This window comes from Osmerus eperlanus, chromosome 10 (assembly GCF_963692335.1).
Source record: "Osmerus eperlanus chromosome 10, fOsmEpe2.1, whole genome shotgun sequence".
In the NCBI taxonomy this organism is placed as follows: Eukaryota; Metazoa; Chordata; class Actinopteri; order Osmeriformes; family Osmeridae; genus Osmerus; species Osmerus eperlanus.
In genome coordinates this window covers 14336282-14355404 of record NC_085027.1, presented here as the reverse complement: position 1 = coordinate 14355404, position 19123 = coordinate 14336282, and the positions used below count along the sequence as shown (strand labels likewise).

The 19123-nt window shown below is 49.8% G+C and overlaps 1 protein-coding gene across 1 annotated transcript in view; it reads right to left on the bottom strand.

The window, feature by feature from the left end:
- sox6 (SRY-box transcription factor 6) overlaps window positions 1-19123 on the bottom strand; it is a 188407-nt gene that overhangs the window by 119683 nt on the left and 49601 nt on the right. The window contains exons 5-6 of the mRNA XM_062471825.1: window positions 17673-17919; window positions 13066-13276 (exon numbers count right to left, since the gene is read on the bottom strand). Of these exons, the coding sequence (XP_062327809.1) occupies window positions 13066-13276; window positions 17673-17919 (458 nt within the window). The remainder of the gene's footprint in view (window positions 1-13065; window positions 13277-17672; window positions 17920-19123) is intronic.

Here is a 19123-nt window from a genome sequence, read left to right as displayed (position 1 = left end):
CACCAAACTACTAAAGATATTTTTCCTCTTCTCCAAATTAAAAAGACTCATTCCATTTCCTCTTTGCTCCAGAATATTCAACCCTGATACACACACAATGGCAGACACACTATGAGACAATAGAGAACTACTTTCATTGTCTCTCCTATTGCAATCTACCCTTCCATGTATGGAAAACAAAATCAAAAGTCGGCATTTACGAAAAAAAAAAAAAAAGATTCTCACCAACTCTAAGGAACCTTCTGAATATCTTAATCACAGAGGCACTAAAAACAAGACCCCATCATCGCAGCAAATAAAACACAATAATTACGAGAAGCAGGCAGGAAAGTGAAATGCGGTGAGAAAACATGTTTTGTCATTCCACCGGTAGTGCTGGAGACAACAGCTGTTGGATGCGGAAAATACTCCTGAAGTCTCCATAATCATGCCGTTATTGAAGCCAGGACAAAAAGGGCACTAATTGCAAGGGAGCAATCTGAACGTAATAGGTTACACACCCTGGCGACGCCGCACAATGCAAACGCTAAAGAGGCAGAGGGAGAGAAGAAGGGAGAAAAAACAACACGTTCTGTGTACAACAGTGTGGCGTCGCTGCTCATTTTCAGGCAATTACCTTCCCTCCTTGTCAACAGTTTTAATAACCTCGATCATTTCCAGAAGACTTTTTTGCTTCAGTTAAATAATTTCAGCTCTTTAATATGCAAATGGCGGCGTTTGCATGCATGGGTGAAGAGGCCTGGCTCCTTGAGATGTGTCAGTACATTGTGGAGCACCTGCACCTCGAGGAAAGGGCTTGATTTAATTGACACCTAATACTATTCATTATTCCACTTGGTGAGCATCCCTGTTAGTCACCTGTAGGCTCTCCTATAGCCTTGTCAACAGCTGCTATAAATAGGGCCAACCTGAGCTTGAGCCGGAGATAGCTCAGCTCCTTGTGAGAGGCTAAGGGAGAGGACAGGCTTCCCTGTCTCGCTCGGCTTGGAGAGCCGACAGGTTTACTGGTAAGCTGGTTGGCAGGAAGGGTGAGGCCGGGTCAAGGATCTTGCTCCCAGGTCAAGGGGTCGGAGGAGGCTTTTTTTTATCACATGAGGATGAAGCTTTTCCAATCCCTTTTTTTGTTGTTGTGCAAACGCCCTCGCGAAAACAAACAAACACACACCCACCCAGATAGTCTTCAGGTCAACCACTTCTGTGCAACACACAGACACGAGAAGGCATACGCACGTACTAGCGATGGCCTCAAGGTGATGGAGAAAGACAGACATGTGAACTGAATGGACAGGGCCTGTGTACACTACACGGGTCTATTCTTCCTCTCTTCCTCTCCCTCCCCTCCTCTTCATCCATAACCAAGCAAGGCGTTAAGCCTGGGGCACTAACCTGGCCATTCCAGGAAGCCACACCCTCTCTGGGCTCTCTGACCTCTCTAAATAGGACACGTGTCTATCAAGCATATATGAATTAACCGTTCCCCAGGGGCCTCACCTCCTTAGCTGGGTACCATGTGACCTCCCCCAATACATTTTACTGCGGGACTCGCTGGCAATCAGCCTTGAATTATTAAAGTGAGTGGTGAGCGATGATCAATTCATGCAGGGCCGGTCTGTGGCACGGCTGGTCGTACTTCAGCAGGAATGACATGGAGAACACTGGGAAATGCTTCCAGACAATGCACATAAAGGTGAAATATGTCACAGCCGATATGTCAATAACCCTAACTATGAAGGCTGAGACGCAGCAGGGCTGCGATGGATCTTAAACGCTTCTAGATGACCAGGGCGAAAGAAGTGGAGAGAGAGGGAGAGAGAGGGAGAGAGAGAGACTGGGAGAGAGAGAGAGACAGGGGGAGAGAGAGGGAGAGAGAGACAGAGGGAGAGAAGGAGAGAAAAGGAGAGAGAGAGACAGGGGGAGAGAGAGAGGGGGGGGGGACGATGGATGGATGGATGGATCTAGAGAAAGATAGAAAGCGAGAGAGAGCAAGAGAGAGCGAGAGAAAGTATGACAGGGAGAGATTTCTCTGCTCCTTCCAACCTGTCCAGACCAGGGGTGTGTCTAGGGATCCCCAGCTGGCTAGCCTGCACCGTGGCAGGGTGCTGCCAGCTACCTTACCCCCTAGGAGCAGGCCACAGAGCAGCCTGCTATGAGGCAGGCAGTGTGTGTATGAAAGACTCGTGACTGAATTCTACATGTGTATCAGCCTGGAAGGCCGGCAGGAAACAGCACTACAGCCCTAAAGACCAACATCTTCCAAAGGCCCTTGGCCAGAAAAAGGCTTGGATGCAGGCTTAAAACACAGCCCTAAAGCCCTCTTAACTACATGAAGGATGAAGAGGAGAGGAAAAAAGGAAGAAATTGAAAAAAAGACAAGGAAAAAAAGATAGATAGCGAGGGGAAGGAATGCAACTCAAGGAACCTGGAGAAGGAAGAGGGAGGGGGAAAAATTCAATCAAAACTTAGTGAGGAGATGAGGAGCCAAGATAAACCAGTAGTCAGAGCCCCCAAAACTGCAATCTCCTCTTAAGCCGGAGAGTGGCAGCTGGCAGAACAGCTGGTGAATAGGATTAATGTCAGAAGAATGAAATAAAACTCAACATATGTCCGAGCCTGAGGTGTTGGGACTGTGCGTGATTGTGCCCCCGATGGCTGCCATGTGTGCAGCTGGAAGAGGCTGCTGTGAGTCTCAGCTCCCCTCCACCCCACAAGGTCACTTTTAAGAACTCGCGCCATTAAATGCTTGGATAGCAAAATGAACTTTTCCTCCCCGACTCTCTTTCTTTCCGTCTCCCCGTCTGTCCTCGGATCTCCTCTCCTTGCTGTTTCCTCTGCTCTCCTCTCGTCTTCAGTGCTGTGCGTGTCTCTCCCCTCCTTTCCTCTCTCCTCACCCCTCCTTTCCTCCCTCCCCTCCTCTCCTTTTCTCCCTCCCCTCTCTCCTTTCCTCTCCTCCCTTCTCATCCCTTCTCCTCCTCCTCACTCCGTTGCTCTCTCCTCTGTCCCCGCCTCTCCTTTCCTATCCTCTCATCCCGTCTGTTACTCTCCTTTCCTCTCTCCTCATCCCCTCATCGCCTCTCCTCTCCTTCCGTATCTTCTAATCCTGTCTACTCTTCTGTCCTTCAGTGTCTATTCAGGCAACAGAGGGTGTTGTACAGCACTCAGCATCTGCTGCCGTATACTGCACCTCTCTCATGAAGTCCTTTTGTCAAAATATGCAAAACATTCAAGGCACTGCCCAGAAGAATCGTGTAAAGAGTTGCCCACGACTTGTCGACGAATGTTGATAGAAACTATCGCAGGGTTGTTTCTGCTTTTCTATGTGTAGTCTAGCATCCATTGTTTTTATTTGATCAGTTTGCAGTGGCGATTGCAGCAACAATGTGTCTATGAGGGGAGTCAGGTGGCTGAGCGGTTAGAGAATCGGGCTAGTAATCAGAAGGTCACTGGTTCGATTCCTGGCTGTGCCAAATTACGTTGTGTCCTTGGGCAAGGCACTTCACCCTACTTGCCTCGGGGGGAATGTCCCTGTACTTACTGTAAGTCGCTCTGGATAAGAGCATCTGCTAAATGACTAAATGTAAATGTATGAATCCAATCAAATCAATTATTATTTATTTTTCCAAGCAATGTCACCGAGGGTCCTTGAATGTCTGCTACTCTAAGACTACTTGTAAAGATTGTTTGGATGAACAAAATGACAGCATAGTATACAATCAGCTCAGATTTTCCAATCTGTAAACTACGTTGTGTCTTTGAGGACTGCACTGTATGTCATTGATAGAAGACAGAGATAAACAGAGACAGAGAAAAAAAAAGAGAGAGATGGAGAAAGGGGTAGAGAGAGTGAGGTTAAAGAGATGTGGAGAGATAGAAAAAGCAAGCGAGATAGAGGCAGAGAGATGATTCATTTGTTGAAACTTTAGCTAGCACTGACGAGGGGTTCAATACTTATGAAGATGAGTATTAGGAGAAGAAATGTGTGGACTCAATTTTAATTTATCATTTTCATTTGATGTCTGTAATCATTAGGGTCCACACACTGTAATAAATTATAATAATTTCACACAAGAATTAAATTGCTGGGTACCTTGCAGTAGAGCGATTTTTTGCCGGATACCCTGCAATCTAACTGTCAGACGTAAACTCTGCTGCTAATCAATGCTCCAAAACATTCACATTTATTCATCTATGTTAAATTAATAGAAGTGTGGGGATAATGCTGCTTACTGCGATCATGGTTTCACGGTGTGATTTACTAAATTAATGGGTGCCTAAGACTCCACAAGGACAAAAAGAGACTAATAGGATTCACATGAATGGATTGAAATGTGCTGTTAAGCCAAGTGTTTGGCACAGTCACCCAAACTTTATTTCCCATCATAAACGCCAGGCAACGCCGATGTGCTTCACAGATCCCACTGCAATTTGCACTAAAGCTGGAAAACAACTTTTGAAAAATTGTCCTGATAAAAAAAACGAAATCAACATCTCTAGAATGATAATGATCATAATGTCTAATCGTTAATGTCCTCTGTAGATCTACTGTAGGCATTAAGCCAATGTGAGTCATGTTAATTTGAGAGACATCAAGTCTGTTCCGGTTTAATCCTGTAAAAGTATGTTTTACTTATAAAGAAATAGATAGCAAATAAATATGCTTTGTGATTTATTTAGCTAATTAAGGGAAGACTATTTACTGTTGCAGTCTGACATTCTCAGTTTCTACCAAGCAACTACCAGCAATTAAATCTGTTTATGGAACCTCACAACCTGCTCTGTTTACTGAGATGTCAGGGTTCAGGGTGTACAGTACACACACACACACACACACACACAAACACGCACAAATGCACTATCGTGTGGACAGTGAGTTCAAAGGTCTTTTTTTTGGAAGAGGGAATCTTTCTCTATTCCATACCACACAGCCCACTAGATTTTCAACTCCAATGAAGAATTCCAACGTCTAGGAAGTCCCCTTCACAGGTCCACAGTGAAGCTTCTCAATGCTGCATTGTTCCCCGATGGTTCGGCAACAGCGAGAGCTGTATTTTATTTCGCCAGTTTGTTCCCTTTCTCTGTGTCGCAGAGTGGCATGGACTGAATTCACTGCTCATTGGGCCAGCCATGACTGTGGAAGCTCCAGCAAGCTGAGCTCCAGTCAGGCCTCCTCCACCAAGGCTACCACACCACCTCCCTGGGAGGAGGACGAGGAGGAGGAGGAGAGGCGGGAGAGAGCGAAAGAGGGGAGGGAGGAGTGGAGTGGCTCACCACCCAAATCCCTAATTGTAGCATTACGATGAAGTGGGGGCTGGAGTTACCAAAAAAAAAAAAAAAAAAAAAAAAAATGTAATTCCAGCCAAGCAATCATTAATTCTAATCCAAACTCATAACTTCAACCTATCATTGGAACTTCATGACATGTAATGGATGACAGGGTCCTAAAGCGTATTAACCACTCGACCTCTGCAGACTTAAAATTATATCGGGGGCACACCCAAAGAGAGATGGCGTTCGCTGAATAATTATACTCATCAGCACTCAAGCTTTGAAGTGCAATAAAACATGTTTCTATTCATTTCTACTGACATCCTCATCTCCTCTGCTGGCACATGTGAAACGTTATTGAACAAGGAGAAAGATTAAAAAAAGAGAAAGGTGTGTGTGTGTGTGTGTGGGGGGGGGGGGAGACATTTGTTTTATCACAAGTGATTAAACAGTCTCTTTGTTCAAGAGGCAGACATCAATGTTGGCCTTGAAATATTCATGCTCACTGTTAGAAGGGAAAACAATGCAAATATGCTAAAGATGGCTTCGTGTTAGCTGTCATGTTTGCATGTGTGGAGGCGGATCTGCTCGGATGACAGAAGTACTTCCGTCTTAGAAAACAAGCCTGCAATGTTCCCTGAAATCATTAGAGGTCCACAGCGGCCGCCGGTGCCCAGGGGGTGGGTTACACCACCACTATTTTGATCCTGAGTCAGATGACACCAGCTCTTTTGTCCAGATATGTGTGGAGAATGCCTGGGAACAGAACGCCAGACGCAGGACAGCAATACAGGGCCACCACTCTCCCAGTATAACACCTCCCTCCCTCCCACCTCTCTCTTTCTCTCTCTCTCTCTTTCTCTCTCTCTCTGGAACACGCACACTGCCCAGTTTTAGTGTCCCCCCTGTCCCTCTCAGTCTTGGCAAGGGCCTCTGCAATGCCCATCTTTGACCCCCCCCCCACAACCTCCCCACCCCAACCCCTCCCCCGTCCTGATTACGTAAAGCCTGTCCATATCTGTTACTGTTCACACCCCTTCCCTTTAATCTGGAGAAAGGAGGCTGCTATTTCCAGATCCTGGGCTTCAGAGCACAATGACAGATTTAGGAGCATTAATGGTCTCGGCCTTCTTGTGTGTCAGCATTTCACCATCTCTGGAGCACTCCAAATACTGTGGGGTCACATAAAACAGCCTGGCCATTAAAACTGCTGCTAATGCATAGCCATGCACATAGACACATACAGCACACACACACACACACACACACACACACACACGTCACAATCCAGCTTGTACTTGTAAGAATGATGAAATGATGAGATAAAAGTATAAAGCATATCTTGGTTTATCCTCCAATTGTTTAATGTCAAAAGCACTTAAGGACTAGCTGAAACTACCGGCCTGTATGGTTTGAGATAATGTATATCTCTCTGAACCCACCTATGGTCAGTGGGTGCACAAGTATGTGTGTGTGCGCGTGTGTGTGTGTGTGTGGTATACGTGTGCGCAAAGACAAACAGGCCTCTGTGTAGTCCTGGCTGTGATTTGTCTCTCTAAGACACCCGTTTCCTCCTATCAGGGGGTTCCTGTGTAGCCAGCGAGGCAGGAAAACAATGAGTGCGTTGTCCTGCCTGGGTGCAAGGGGGGGACACGCTCAACAGCTGAACCCAGGGAAGATGGCCCCCGGAATGCCACGCCACAGTTGCTACTGTTGACTAATGGGAATATGAGGAGAGGGAAGGTGATCCCGACGCAGAGAATGGCACACTAAAGGAACAGCTGCTTGTTTTGTCATCTGAAAAGACGCAGGGAACGAGTGTGTTGTGTTGTGTGTGTGTGTGTGTGTGTGTGTGTGAGAGAGAGAGAGAGAGAGATAGAGTTCAGAATGTGCATTCTAAACACATCGTTCAGGCCAGCCTCTCGCCGTGCTCTCAGTGCCCTATACAGCTCATCTACTAGACAGCCTCAGCCATTTCATTTAGCCCTGGCTTCTCATCTGAGCCTGGCACCCGACACTGAAAGAGAGACAGACAGCAGGGACGGAGGGAGGGAGGGAGGGAGGGAGGGAGGGAGGGAGGGAGAGCTGCAAGCTCAAGAGAGGAAAGGGAGGAGTAAGCAGGCCGTGGTATCTCTTAGTAAAAGTTGACATGTCAGCCTGGCAGGCTGCCGGCAATGCACAGCCCCGGAATATATGTAACGTCTGCTACTGCGGGTGACAAGAGGTTTGATTGGCAGAGAGCAAAGAGCAGCTTTTGATCATGTGTCCTAACAAGCGATTCCAGCTCATGTCTCCTCAGCCTGAACCACTCCACATTACCTATTCAAACAAAAGTGACAGACCAGAGCACCGCTCCAGAGGGCTGGCAGGCCATGGCACGGGCCAAGAACCAACACGCATAGATCCACGCACAAAACCCCAGTAGATAAAGAGAAGCTAAAGGGGAAGGTGGGAACAAAAGAAGAGGAAAAACAAGATGGCGATTGACTGATGTTTGGCAAGTGAGAGCTACCTGAGGGATGGGTGAATGGAAGGTGAGACTATGAGATGAGAGGAGAGGGGAAAGGAGGAGAGGAGAGGAGAGAGGAGAGAGGAGAGAGGAGAGAGGAGAGAGGAGAGAGGAGAGAGGAGAGGAGAGAGGAGAGAGGAGAGGGGCAAGCTAAGTGTTTGAAGCACGTCTCCAAATCTGCAGGTTCACCTCGGCGAACAGCCAACACATTAAAAAGGCGACCGGGTCTCCAGACTCATTGCATATGCATGGAGTCAGAGGCTCATGCCACAGATCATTATAACAAAGATTCCTATTAATTAGGTGGGATAAAACATAGCCAGATCGACAGGACAGCTGGGAGGAGAGAAAAGAAGGGGGGGGAAGAGACAGAGAGAGTGTGTGAGGGAGAGAGAGAGAGAGAGAGAGAGAGAGAGAGAGAGAGAGAGAGAGAGAGAGAGAGAGAGAGAGAGAGAGAGAGAGTGTGAGGGGGAGAGAGAGAGAGAGAGAGAGAGAGAGAGAGAGAGAGAGAGAGAGTGTGAGGGAGAGAGAGAGAAAGAGAGAGAGAGAGAGAGAGAGAGAGAGAGAGAGACAGAGAGAGAACGGAGAGGGATAGATAGAAAGTGACAGATAAAGTGAAGCCTAAGATGTCCATGGCATATTATTTTGACAGAAATCCTTTTAACCGGGTCATAAAACAGTTGTGCACCCCCCCAAAAAAATCCTCTGTGACCGCCTTCTACACGATACCATTCAAGGTGAACACTGGCGCCCAACCCATAACACAAGTTCCCCTGCAGCCAGGAATCAGCTCCCATTTCTGGGCCGAGGCGGGCAGGCTGCAGGAGGTGTGACCAGATCACAGGGACAGTGTTAAGGCTGAGTCAAGAGTTCATCAGTGTTAATCAGGCCAAAGGCTTACAGCTGATCCTATTCTCTTCCAAAGCTTTCACCCTACCCTGAATCTCATTACACAGGCCAGCCTAATAGAGGATAATGACCCCAGCCCTAGCACACAATGCTGATTACACCCTTGCACTCACCCTGCCACACACACAGACACACACGCACACACACACCCACTGGGATTAAACACTATAATGAGAGCAGAGGGCCGGGGCTGGGGAGAGGTGTGGAGACAGATAGAGACTGCGGGAGGGAGAGATACAGAGAGAGACGCGCACAGATGCAGAGGGAGAGAAGCCGTGAGCGCAGGTCACCCGCTGCCGTGGTGTGTGACATCCAGCCGGAGCAATATCCTTCCACCTCAGAGAAGAAATAGGCCCGCGCTTGGCTGAGTCACTGCAGGTATGCAGTGCAAAAGGCTCCCCTCGGCTAAAGCTATTAGCCGTCCACAGGCTTCTCAGAGCTCCAGGTGCAGGCTGCTGTCTGTCAGAAAGCTGGCGGTGCTGTCGGGGGGCTAAGGTGAGGGCTGGAGGTTTTCCCCCCGGACTAGGCCCTCTGTGCGCCCGAGCTGAGAGCTGGACTCGCAGCCTCCCAGCTGGGTGAGGTTGGGGTCACGGCCCCGGCACATTAGCAACTGCTGCTGGCGTCATGGAGCGGGGGCTCTCTGAGGTACACGGGTCACATTCAGGACAGACCCTCAGCCCCAACTGTTCACCACCAGGGAAGCCCGCATCTCCCAAATCACACAGATCTTCTCTGTGTCCTTCCAGATCGGAGGACTCGGTGAGCGATATATAGGCTCTGAAACATGGAGCACCGTAGTGGAGTGTGGTCGGCCTGCGAGCACCATTAGGAAGTGACACGCTTCTAACAGCCACCAGGACCAGCACTGCCAATACTCGACTGCAGACAGCAGTTATGTTGATGCCCAAACCAGAAGAACCTCTGTGTGTGTGTATTTGTGCTCTTGAACCAAGCATACCATTCATATCAGCATACCACTGCACTACAAGAGCCGTGCCAGCCGTGGGTCAAAAAGAGAACACAGGCTCAAAGTGAAACACCTGTCCTTGTCCTTGCCTGAGCACCAATCACTGAGGATCCTCACAAACCATCTCCATGTTGACTTGTGCTGTATTGATTCATACTTTGGTGCATTATATAGAGCAGGTCTAATTGCATGTGAATCAAAACCAAGGTCACCTTGAGGGAGGGAAGGGGGAGGGGGAGGGTTATCATGGAGGCTGTTTTTCTTTTTCCCTAATACCTTATACTGACATTTTTAACTCTTGACAAGTGCTGTCTGGAGACTTGTCCATAAATAACACATTTACAATACCTAGTAAATAAACATTGGGCACAATCGTTAGCCCCTCTGGCGACTGGGCCAAATAGAGCTTTTACAGCTAAGGTGACTATGCAGCTAAATGCAGTCCTTTCGTCTGGGAGGACATATTCATTCATTAGCGCAGTCACAAGCACTTAAAGCACTTTAAGGACCAGCCACAGTAAGGACAGATGGAGGGGGAGGAGGGGTGGACGGAGTGGTGGGAGAGGTGGGACGGAGGGATGGGGGGAAACAGCCCCCCCCCCCCATACCCAGGTCAGCCAATGGTTGGATTAAGGGAATGCATTTGATTTGATTCTCTTTACGGACACAAACAAAACCCTCCAGGCGATGATGGACGGTGGAGAATGGTCAGCGGTGCGGCCGGGGTGCATCGATGAGAAGCCCCTCCGGCCTCCTCCCTCCCTCCCTCAGGTCAGCCCTGCTGGTCCCAGTCCGTCATCGGACTGCCCGATCGAGGACGGAGGGACTCAGAAGAATGAGACCAGATGGTGAACTGGCCCCGAGGACTCCGCTCATCCTCACCGCAGCGCTGACGGGATTAGCCGCAGCAGTTGCCCACGTAATATCATGCTTACACAAGTGATATATTTAGCTCATCTGTGCTTTGTCTCACATTAGCCGTGTCATTAAGTCAACACATGGTTCTCCTGCCCGCCTCGTAGGTCCCCTAATGGGTTAATCCCTCCCTTTCTCGGTTCTCACGGTGGCTCGTTCCATAAACAGAGACACAGATTAGGGACGCTGACAACAAAGGTTAGCCCTCCGGTGCCTCGCCTCTGTCTGCCTCCTACAGGACTCACACATGCCTCTGTCTGCCTCCTACAGGACTCACACATGCCTCTGTCTGCCTCCTACAGGACTCACACATGCCTCGGTCTGCCTCCTACAGGACTCACACATGCCTCTGTCTGCCTCCTACAGGACTCACACATGCCTCGGTCTGCCTCCTACAGGACTCACACATGCCTCTGTCTGCCTCCTACAGGACTCACACACGCCTCTGTCTGCCTCCTACAGGACTCACACACGCCTCTGTCTGCCTCCTACAAGACTCACAAACGCCTCTGTCTGCCTCCTACAGGACTCACACATGCCTCTGTCTGCCTCCTACAGGACTCACACACGCCTCTGTCTGCCTCCTACAGGACTCACACATGCCTCGGTCTGCCTCCTACAGGACTCACACATGCCTCAGTCTGCCTCCTACAGGACTCACACATGCCTCTGTCTGCCTCCTACAGGACTCACACATGCCTCGGTCTGCCTCCTACAGGACTCACACACGCCTCTGTCTGCCTCCTACAGGACTCACACATGCCTCGGTCTGCCTCCTACAGGACTCACACATGCCTCGGTCTGCCTCCTACAGGACTCACACACGCCTCTGTCAGGCACCCTCCATCTCTCCATTCCTGCAGCTTAACAGACTCAACACGTTGAACTCTTGGACTCGTGTGAGCCTGTTGTCTTGCTCGGCGCTTCCCCTGCTTGGAAACGAATTTGCTCCAACAAGGAGTTTATTTCGGTGCTGTTGCTACATCGGGGCATGAGGCAGGCGAAGGCTTCTATTATTAACAGGAGATTAAAACAGATGCAGGCTGCAGAGAAGAAGCCACTACTACTGGCGCTAACATACGGACCTGGATTACGAGCTGCACTTGACCATTTAAATTACCGCAACAACCGGCGCGCACCAGCTGGGGGTCATTAGCATAATGCCCGCCTCTGCCACCAAGGGCCCCGCCGAGTGCGTGCCACGGAAAACAACCCTACTGGAAACAAGGGACACATGAGAGGTGTTCTCGATGTGGAGGATGAGGTACATATGGAGTGTATGAAGCCTCAATCGAAGAAGGAAATATTTAGTTCAGACAGAGACTCTCTGATGGACTGTTTAGAGACGGCGTTAACAGAAACTATCGCTTATCAGATCGTTTTTATTTAGAACAGTCTCTAACTAAATCATGGGATGACATTACATTTAGTCATTTAGCAGACGCTCTTATCCAGAGCAACATAATTGATCAATTTATACTTATTTACACTTGTAATTTTTTTTTATTTAGTCAACTCCTCGGTCCATTAACACTGGGTGGGTTGGATGTCTATCTGCTGAAGAACTCAGGTTTGAGGAAAAAGCGACCATCAAACAAACACAAAAAAAAGAAGCAACGGCGTATTATTTTAAGACTAACTGGGGTCTAATTTATGTCGGTGATGAAGTGCTTAAGCAAAGCGCTCCCCAGACGCACCCAGACACGCAGCCGTTCCCAGAGGGCCGAGCGCTGGATGGGGTATGTTACAAGCGTACCACACTCCTAATTAAGAATGGGGGAGATGTTTCTGCGTCTCTGGTTAAATATTAGTTTTTTTCATCGTCCTGTATCTGACAGACTGCTGGGGGGGACGGGGGGGGGTCGGTACATGGGGGTGCAGGTATCTGAGAGATCACAGGCACTTACTTCACCATTTCCAATCAGATCTGTATTGATCTGTGTACTGCCCTGTATAGTATGGAAGGAGCACGCGACTGCGAGGAGCAGCAGAATAGTCGCTCTAAATGAACAGGGAACTAGATCAAACAATTACACCTTTCAACTCTCCTCTCCTCTCTCCTTTTCTCTTCCAGCCTCTCTCGCTCGCCCCTGCGTGTCCTTCCCTCACTGTAGCAGAATAAAAAGGTAATGTTCCTGGCGTCAGGGCCGTGGCATGTGTTTTATGGTCGGGGAGTTTGGTTTGGCATGAGGGGAGACCACACTTAGGCTGAGGTGTAGTGCCACCCACTCTTTGTCACTCTGGAAGAGAGTCAGAACAAACTGGAAACACTGGAACGTCAGTATTCCCAGCTTCTCTCTCTCTCAGTGTGTGTGTGTGTGTGTGTGTGCGTGTGTGTGTGTGTGTATTTAATAGAGTGCAGCGCAGACAGAATGAATGACCGAGGGATGAAAGAGAGAAAGCACGAGTGACAAACAGGTCGGAAAAACCCCGGACAAGGACGCATTCATAACCCCCCCGACACGCGCGCGCGCACAACAGGAAGTGACAAGACTCGTCCTACCGTCCTGCTCCGTCTTGGTCATCTCCTCCAGCTTCTTCTGCTTCAGAGAGTCCACCACGTCGGCCAGGCTGCCTTTGCGGCGCTCGGGCGTTCCGAAGGCAGAGCCACTCAGCAGGTCGCCGCGCTCCCTCGCCCCCTCCTCCGGCTTGTGGGGGGAGGTGGAGGTGTTGCGGAAGGAGTAAAGGGAGCACACTTTATTGCTGTCGGACTCCTGCAAACAAAGCACAAGTTGGGGAAGGCAGGTTGGGGGTGGAGACAAGGGAAGGGGGTTGTAAGTATTTAAGTGCATCCGGTTCCGAGGCAGCTTGACAGTTGATCATTCAAATGTTGTGATTGCTGGTGGCGGGATTAGTGTTGAGTGGCCCTGGGGAAGATTTGTATCAAATGACTCTTCTCGGGCTTTCATGCCACCGCTTCTATCTCAACAGAGCAGGCGATCCAGGCAAATGAGATGTGACGAAGAAGCGAGGGGGAAAAGAGGAGGTGTACTTTCAGAGGGCATGCCCGTCATGTGCTCAGGCGCTACTTTTCCCTCGCTAGGAACGACACGGAGAAACCTCCCGACTGTAATTTTTCAAATTGCGTTTGAGTGTGCATTTGTGTTGGGGTGAGTGCTGTGTAATTTGTTCATTTTTCCAGCGGAGGCCTATTCTCAGCAGAGTGCCCGAGGCCGCTGTAAATCTGTGTCCTGTCTGGGGCTCTTGTTGTTTTGCAGTCCCACCTGTGTGTGGTTTAGCATTTAACTAAGGGCCCTGTCTCTGACTGACGACTTAGCACTCCCAATACGCAAGACGGAGAGGGGAAAACAGAGAAAGAGAGAGAGAGACCGAGACAGAGAGAGAGGTAAAACACCACGCAGTCGAGCGAGTAAACTGTGGGCATGAAGGGATGAAAGTCAACAAAAAGAGGCACGGGAGACGAAGGGGGTTGAGAGAGGGAAATGAACAAGACAGAGAAACAGAGAGTGCAGATGGAGGAGGGAGAGAAAGGGAGAAGGCAGTGATGGAGGGAGATAGAGATAGAAAGAGATGGATGAAGACTGATAAAACAGACAGACAAAACAGAGAGATAGAGAGAGCAAAACAAACAAACAAACAAAGGAAGGCAGCGACAGAGAGAGAGAGAATGGGTCATGGTTGTTAGGACAGGTGGTTGTGTTAATTATAGCTTGTAGAAGCTTAGGAATCCAACAGGTAACTACCCAGAGAGGAGCTGGGACCAGTTTAACTGTTAACCTCAAGTGCTCGTGCGTTATATCACACACCCAATGACCTTCCTCGAACCCAAGCACCACTGATATACACTGAAGCTGAACAGTCTGTACTGAGCCTCAAGATCACCTACACACCAGTGAGGATGAACTGCTGAAAAAGACCAGATCCCCCCCCGACGTGTGGGTTTTAAGTCTGAGTCGGAATCGACAACCGAAACGTATCATGTTTCCATCTAAACATCAGGAGAGGCTGCTGACATGAGGAGATCCTGTCATTCCAACACACTAACCCTCCATAACCTGGTCAGAACACACACAGGAGGGGGTTGAGGGGGGTTGCGAGGGGCTTTCAGACCGGTGGTGCAGGCAGGCAGGCAGGCAGGCCAACCCCAGCCCCCCAGCCTCCGGCAGGGTGATTATGCAGGGGTGGCGGTGGCGCTGCCAGGCCTGGTGGAGGGTGCTTGTGGGGAGTGGAGCGGTGCTGGGTTAATCAGCTGGCGTGCGTTCAGGGCACAGCCCACACAGACTCATGGCACAGCAGTGGAGTCAGGTAATCAGCAAAGGCAGCACTCCTCAGCCTTCTCACCGTCTGCCTCACTCCCTCTCTCTCTCTCTCTCTCTCTCTCTCTCTCTCTCTCTCTCTCTCTCTCTCTCTCTCTCTCTCTCTCTTCTCTCTCTGTCTCTCTCTCTCTCTCTCTCAATCTATATTTTCTCTCTCTCTCTCTCTCTCTCTCTCTCTCTCTTTCTCCCCTCTCTCTTTTGTTCACTCTTCATGTCTCTCTCATCTCTCTCTTCCTCTCTCTCTTCTTCTCTTTCTCTCTCCACCTCTCCACCTTCTCTCCACCTCTCTCCAACTTACCACCTCCCTCTCTCCCCATCCCTCCCCCCCCTCTCTCTTTCTCTCCCTCCTTCATTCCCTCTCTTCTCATGGGCACCATCTGCACAAAGTCAACTCAAGCAGGCGACAAATCAACACTTCACCCTCCGTCTCTATCTAATTGTGAGGAGCCTTTGTCATGGAGGGCCAAGGCTGGGGCCAGGCATAAACAGCCAACAGGGACTATCTCAGCTTTTCAACCTTGCTTTGCTCCATCCGCAGTTGTCACTGTTTGACATTCACAGCTGACCTCAGAAATTAGGTGACCTTCAGCCATCTCCCTTTACCCGGTCTTTCAGTTGGTTTGTTCAATTTCGATAATCTCCGACCTTACAACGGCTTTGTTAGTCTGATTTATTCGTATAGCTCATATAGCTTGCCTCAAATAGCTTTCTGTTCAATGGGACCGTTTTTATACAGTATCAAGACAACATGAAGGGTTAGGTTTAATGTTTCAACTTGAATTCACCCGGGACAAACGAACAATGATTTACTAAAGGCTCTAGACCCTGAGTGAATTTGAACGAGGAGAACTTTTCACAATTCCACTCTCGTCACCTGAAGAGACCGACGGAGCGATCCAACAAGTAACAACAGAGAATGAACAAAAAGACTTGTTCCCAAAACGTTTGCCTTTCTAATCACCTCCATCGCTAACCTCACACTGATCCAATTAGAGCTCAGACCACCTGAGAGATCTCCCGCTTGGCATTTGCATTCAGCGTGGCGAACCAACGCTTTGGAACGGCCTTGCACCCATACAAAACAGGATGCCACAAAGCCATGTGCGTGTGGGAGTGTGTGTGTGGGTGATGGCGTGGGGGGTCGGTTGTTGTCGTTGTCAGTGGTGACCAGGGGGGATGAGGGAGGGGGGCCTAGTCCTCCCAGCAGTCTCGGGGGAGGGGGGGGGGGGGGGGGGGGGGGGGGGGGGAGGGGGGCGGGCCCTGGTGGTGTGGTGCCTCAGAGGAGGGCTACTTCAGGGCTCCTCTGGGTGTCTTTACCACGGCCACGTCTGTCACGCACCACCACCTGCCTCCACGGCTACAGCTCTCAAGTGCCCCCACCCCCACCCACCCCCTCTCCCCTCCACACACATCAAAGCCCCTCCCTCCCTCTCAGTCAACCATCGTCCAGGGCTCAGCCTGACGCCAAAGCACGACGACACAAGAACAGCCGCGGACGACCATGTCTCCTTCCTGGGACGCACGGCGCAGAGGAAGACCTCCAGCACCAGTCCGTCCCCCTTCGAAACGTGTCCACGACGTGGTGTGGAGCCGGAGCCATGTTCGACCGAGTGTGTCTGGAGGGAGGGGAGCCAGGGTGGGGGATACGGATGGGCCTGCCCGGACTAATAATAACAGGATGACAGTTCGGTGCGGCTGCCTATCTGAGGACCCCAGGATCCCAGGGGTCAGAGAGCTTTACTGAACTGCAGGGATGGAGGGACGGTCCCATTCTACCCAGCTGGAAACAATGGGTCAATGTTGAGCCGTAATCTTGGCCCCAGAGCGTGCTGGTCTAAAGAGACCTCCAGTGATGGGAGAAGGTCGGCTTGCTCGGGGCTCGGGGCTTTCAAAAACATTCTTCCTACCTCCCTATTTCTCTCTCTTCCCCCCCCCCCCCTCTCTCGGTTTCCACTTATCTCATTGTCTCTTTATTTATAGATTCATAAAGCCTTGTGTGACGTGAGATGCAATTCAATACTTTGTTCTGCTCTTCTTCCCTGAGAGGGGAGGATCTCAAGACACTTGTGGGGGGCTTAGACTTCAAAGACAAGCACTTGGCAGAACGCACAAGTCTTAAGTCTTCATTGAAATTGTTCCGAGGCCTCTGTTGTGCCCGTGTCCTTGTGGAGAAATTCCTCTCTGCTGGGACACAGTGATTGTGTGTGTGTGTTTGTGTGCTTGTGTTTGTGTGTGTGTGTGTGTCAGTGAGGCTGGGTTCTGCTGTATGTGTCAGCCTTACTCACTTTAAGAGTCCAGACAGTGGTGAAAGTTCTAACAGGCCAATACTGTCGTCTAGATCACAGAGGTCATCAAGGGGAAATCCAGAACATTGTCGGGAGCATACCTCACCCATGACAACGGCTGGACACACAACACTGACGGGAAACAATGCAGCACTGTTGCATGCTCTCTCGTGGTACAGGCTGTCTAGAAATGGTGCTGTAGTGAGTGATACACTGTACAAATCAGGATGCTAAGTGGATTTCAAACATTTCTAATCTGTTAATAACTTTATTTGTATCATTCAGGTCAGTCTCCTTGTCTCTGTATCTGTGATTTTATATGTGTTTGTGTGTGTGTGTGTGTGTGTGTGTGTGTGAGAGAGAGAGTGTATTCTGTGAGTGTATTCTATATCTGTGTGTATGTGTGTGAGTGTATTATGTGAGTGTATTATACTGTATGTCAGTGTGAGTGTGAGTAAATTCTGTGAATGTAATATATATGTCTGTGTGTGTGTTAGTGTATTCTATAAGTGTGCGCGCGCGCGCGTGTGTGTGAGAGAGGGCCTCACCATGCGCTGCTGCGCTGACACCAGGCTGTCCCAGTCTGTGTCTGGGGGCAGGCTGCTGAGGGGCTGCAGCTCGTCAGGGTGGGGCTTGGAGTTGGGGTGCAGCAGGCTGTGCAGGGGCAGCTGGGGTGTGCCATGAGCCTCGGAGCTCTCCTCCTTCTCCCAGGACAGCGGCTCCTGGCTCATGGTGTCGTCGCCGTCGGCGACGGAGGCAAACGGAGAGGTGGCTTGCTTGGAAGACATTATTCTGCTGTGTGGAAGGAGAACAGTCTCTGGTTAAGAGGCGTGTAGTCAATTTGGCCGTTTATCCTGTGAGAGGGAGCTATGGTGCTGCTCTCTGCTATTTGTACTCGGGAGATTGTTGTCAAACTATCTTGTCAAATGAAGTGTGTGTGGGTGGGTGTGTGTGTGTGCGGGTGTGTGTGTGTGTGTGCGGGTGTGTGTGTGTGCGGGTGTGTGTGTGTGTGTGTGCGGGTGTGTGTGTGTGTGTGTGTGTGTGCGGGTGTGTGTGTGTGTGTGTGTGCGGATGTGTGTGTGTGTGTGTGTGCGCTCCTCACAAAGCTCCAGCGTGAGTTAGTGTTGCACATGAGGAGAACCATGGAATGGACTCAGCTCCACCTGTCCTCAGCCTAGAAGCCAGATCAAAGCAGGCAAGATCCCATCAATGGTGATTTGGATGCGGGAGGGGTGAGGGGGGAGGGGGTGAGGTGGGGGGGGGGGTCGGCAAAGCAGCAGACCCAGGAGTGAGCCATGGGGTCCCTAATCCTTTGTTTAATGTAAATGGACGTGTTGAGCCGGGTTGGACAGGTGCCTGGGCTGAGCCCAATTCAGCAGGCAGCCAATGATTAGGCTGCTAAGAGGGTTAGTCCAACACATAACATGCTCCCAATAAACCACTAAGGGCCAGAGGTAATTACCTGTCCTGGTCAACAACATGAATATGCTAGATCTTCGGCTCAACCGATAGCTCTGGATGGATTTACTGGCAAGAATGGCCTGGAAACGCAATTGACCCTAAATGCCCTTCTTGTCCTGGGTCACTTAGGATAAAGGCATCTGTTTAGTGGGCTGCTGCTGTATATAGAATGCTATATAGACTGGAGTGGCTGTACCCATTCTCACAACATTTATATATCCATTAGTTATGGAGGCAATCTTTTCTCATGTCCAGCATAAGTGCTATTATCGCAAAATGAATGAGCTTGAATTGATTTCCCTCAAAAGAAACCTAACCTCCTAGCTTCTCCTCTGTTCATTTCCACCCTGCAAATTAGCCACTGATTAAACATTTTGTGTTACAGCGTTCCTCCCGGCCAATAAATCTGTCTCAAGCAGCTCTGAAATCAGAAGGCACCGAACGAGGAAGTCAAAATTCACGCATGTGCCACATGCTTTCATGAATATTACAGTGAAGAGTGCACTTGACATATCAGGTGCTGAAGGAGGAAAACTCA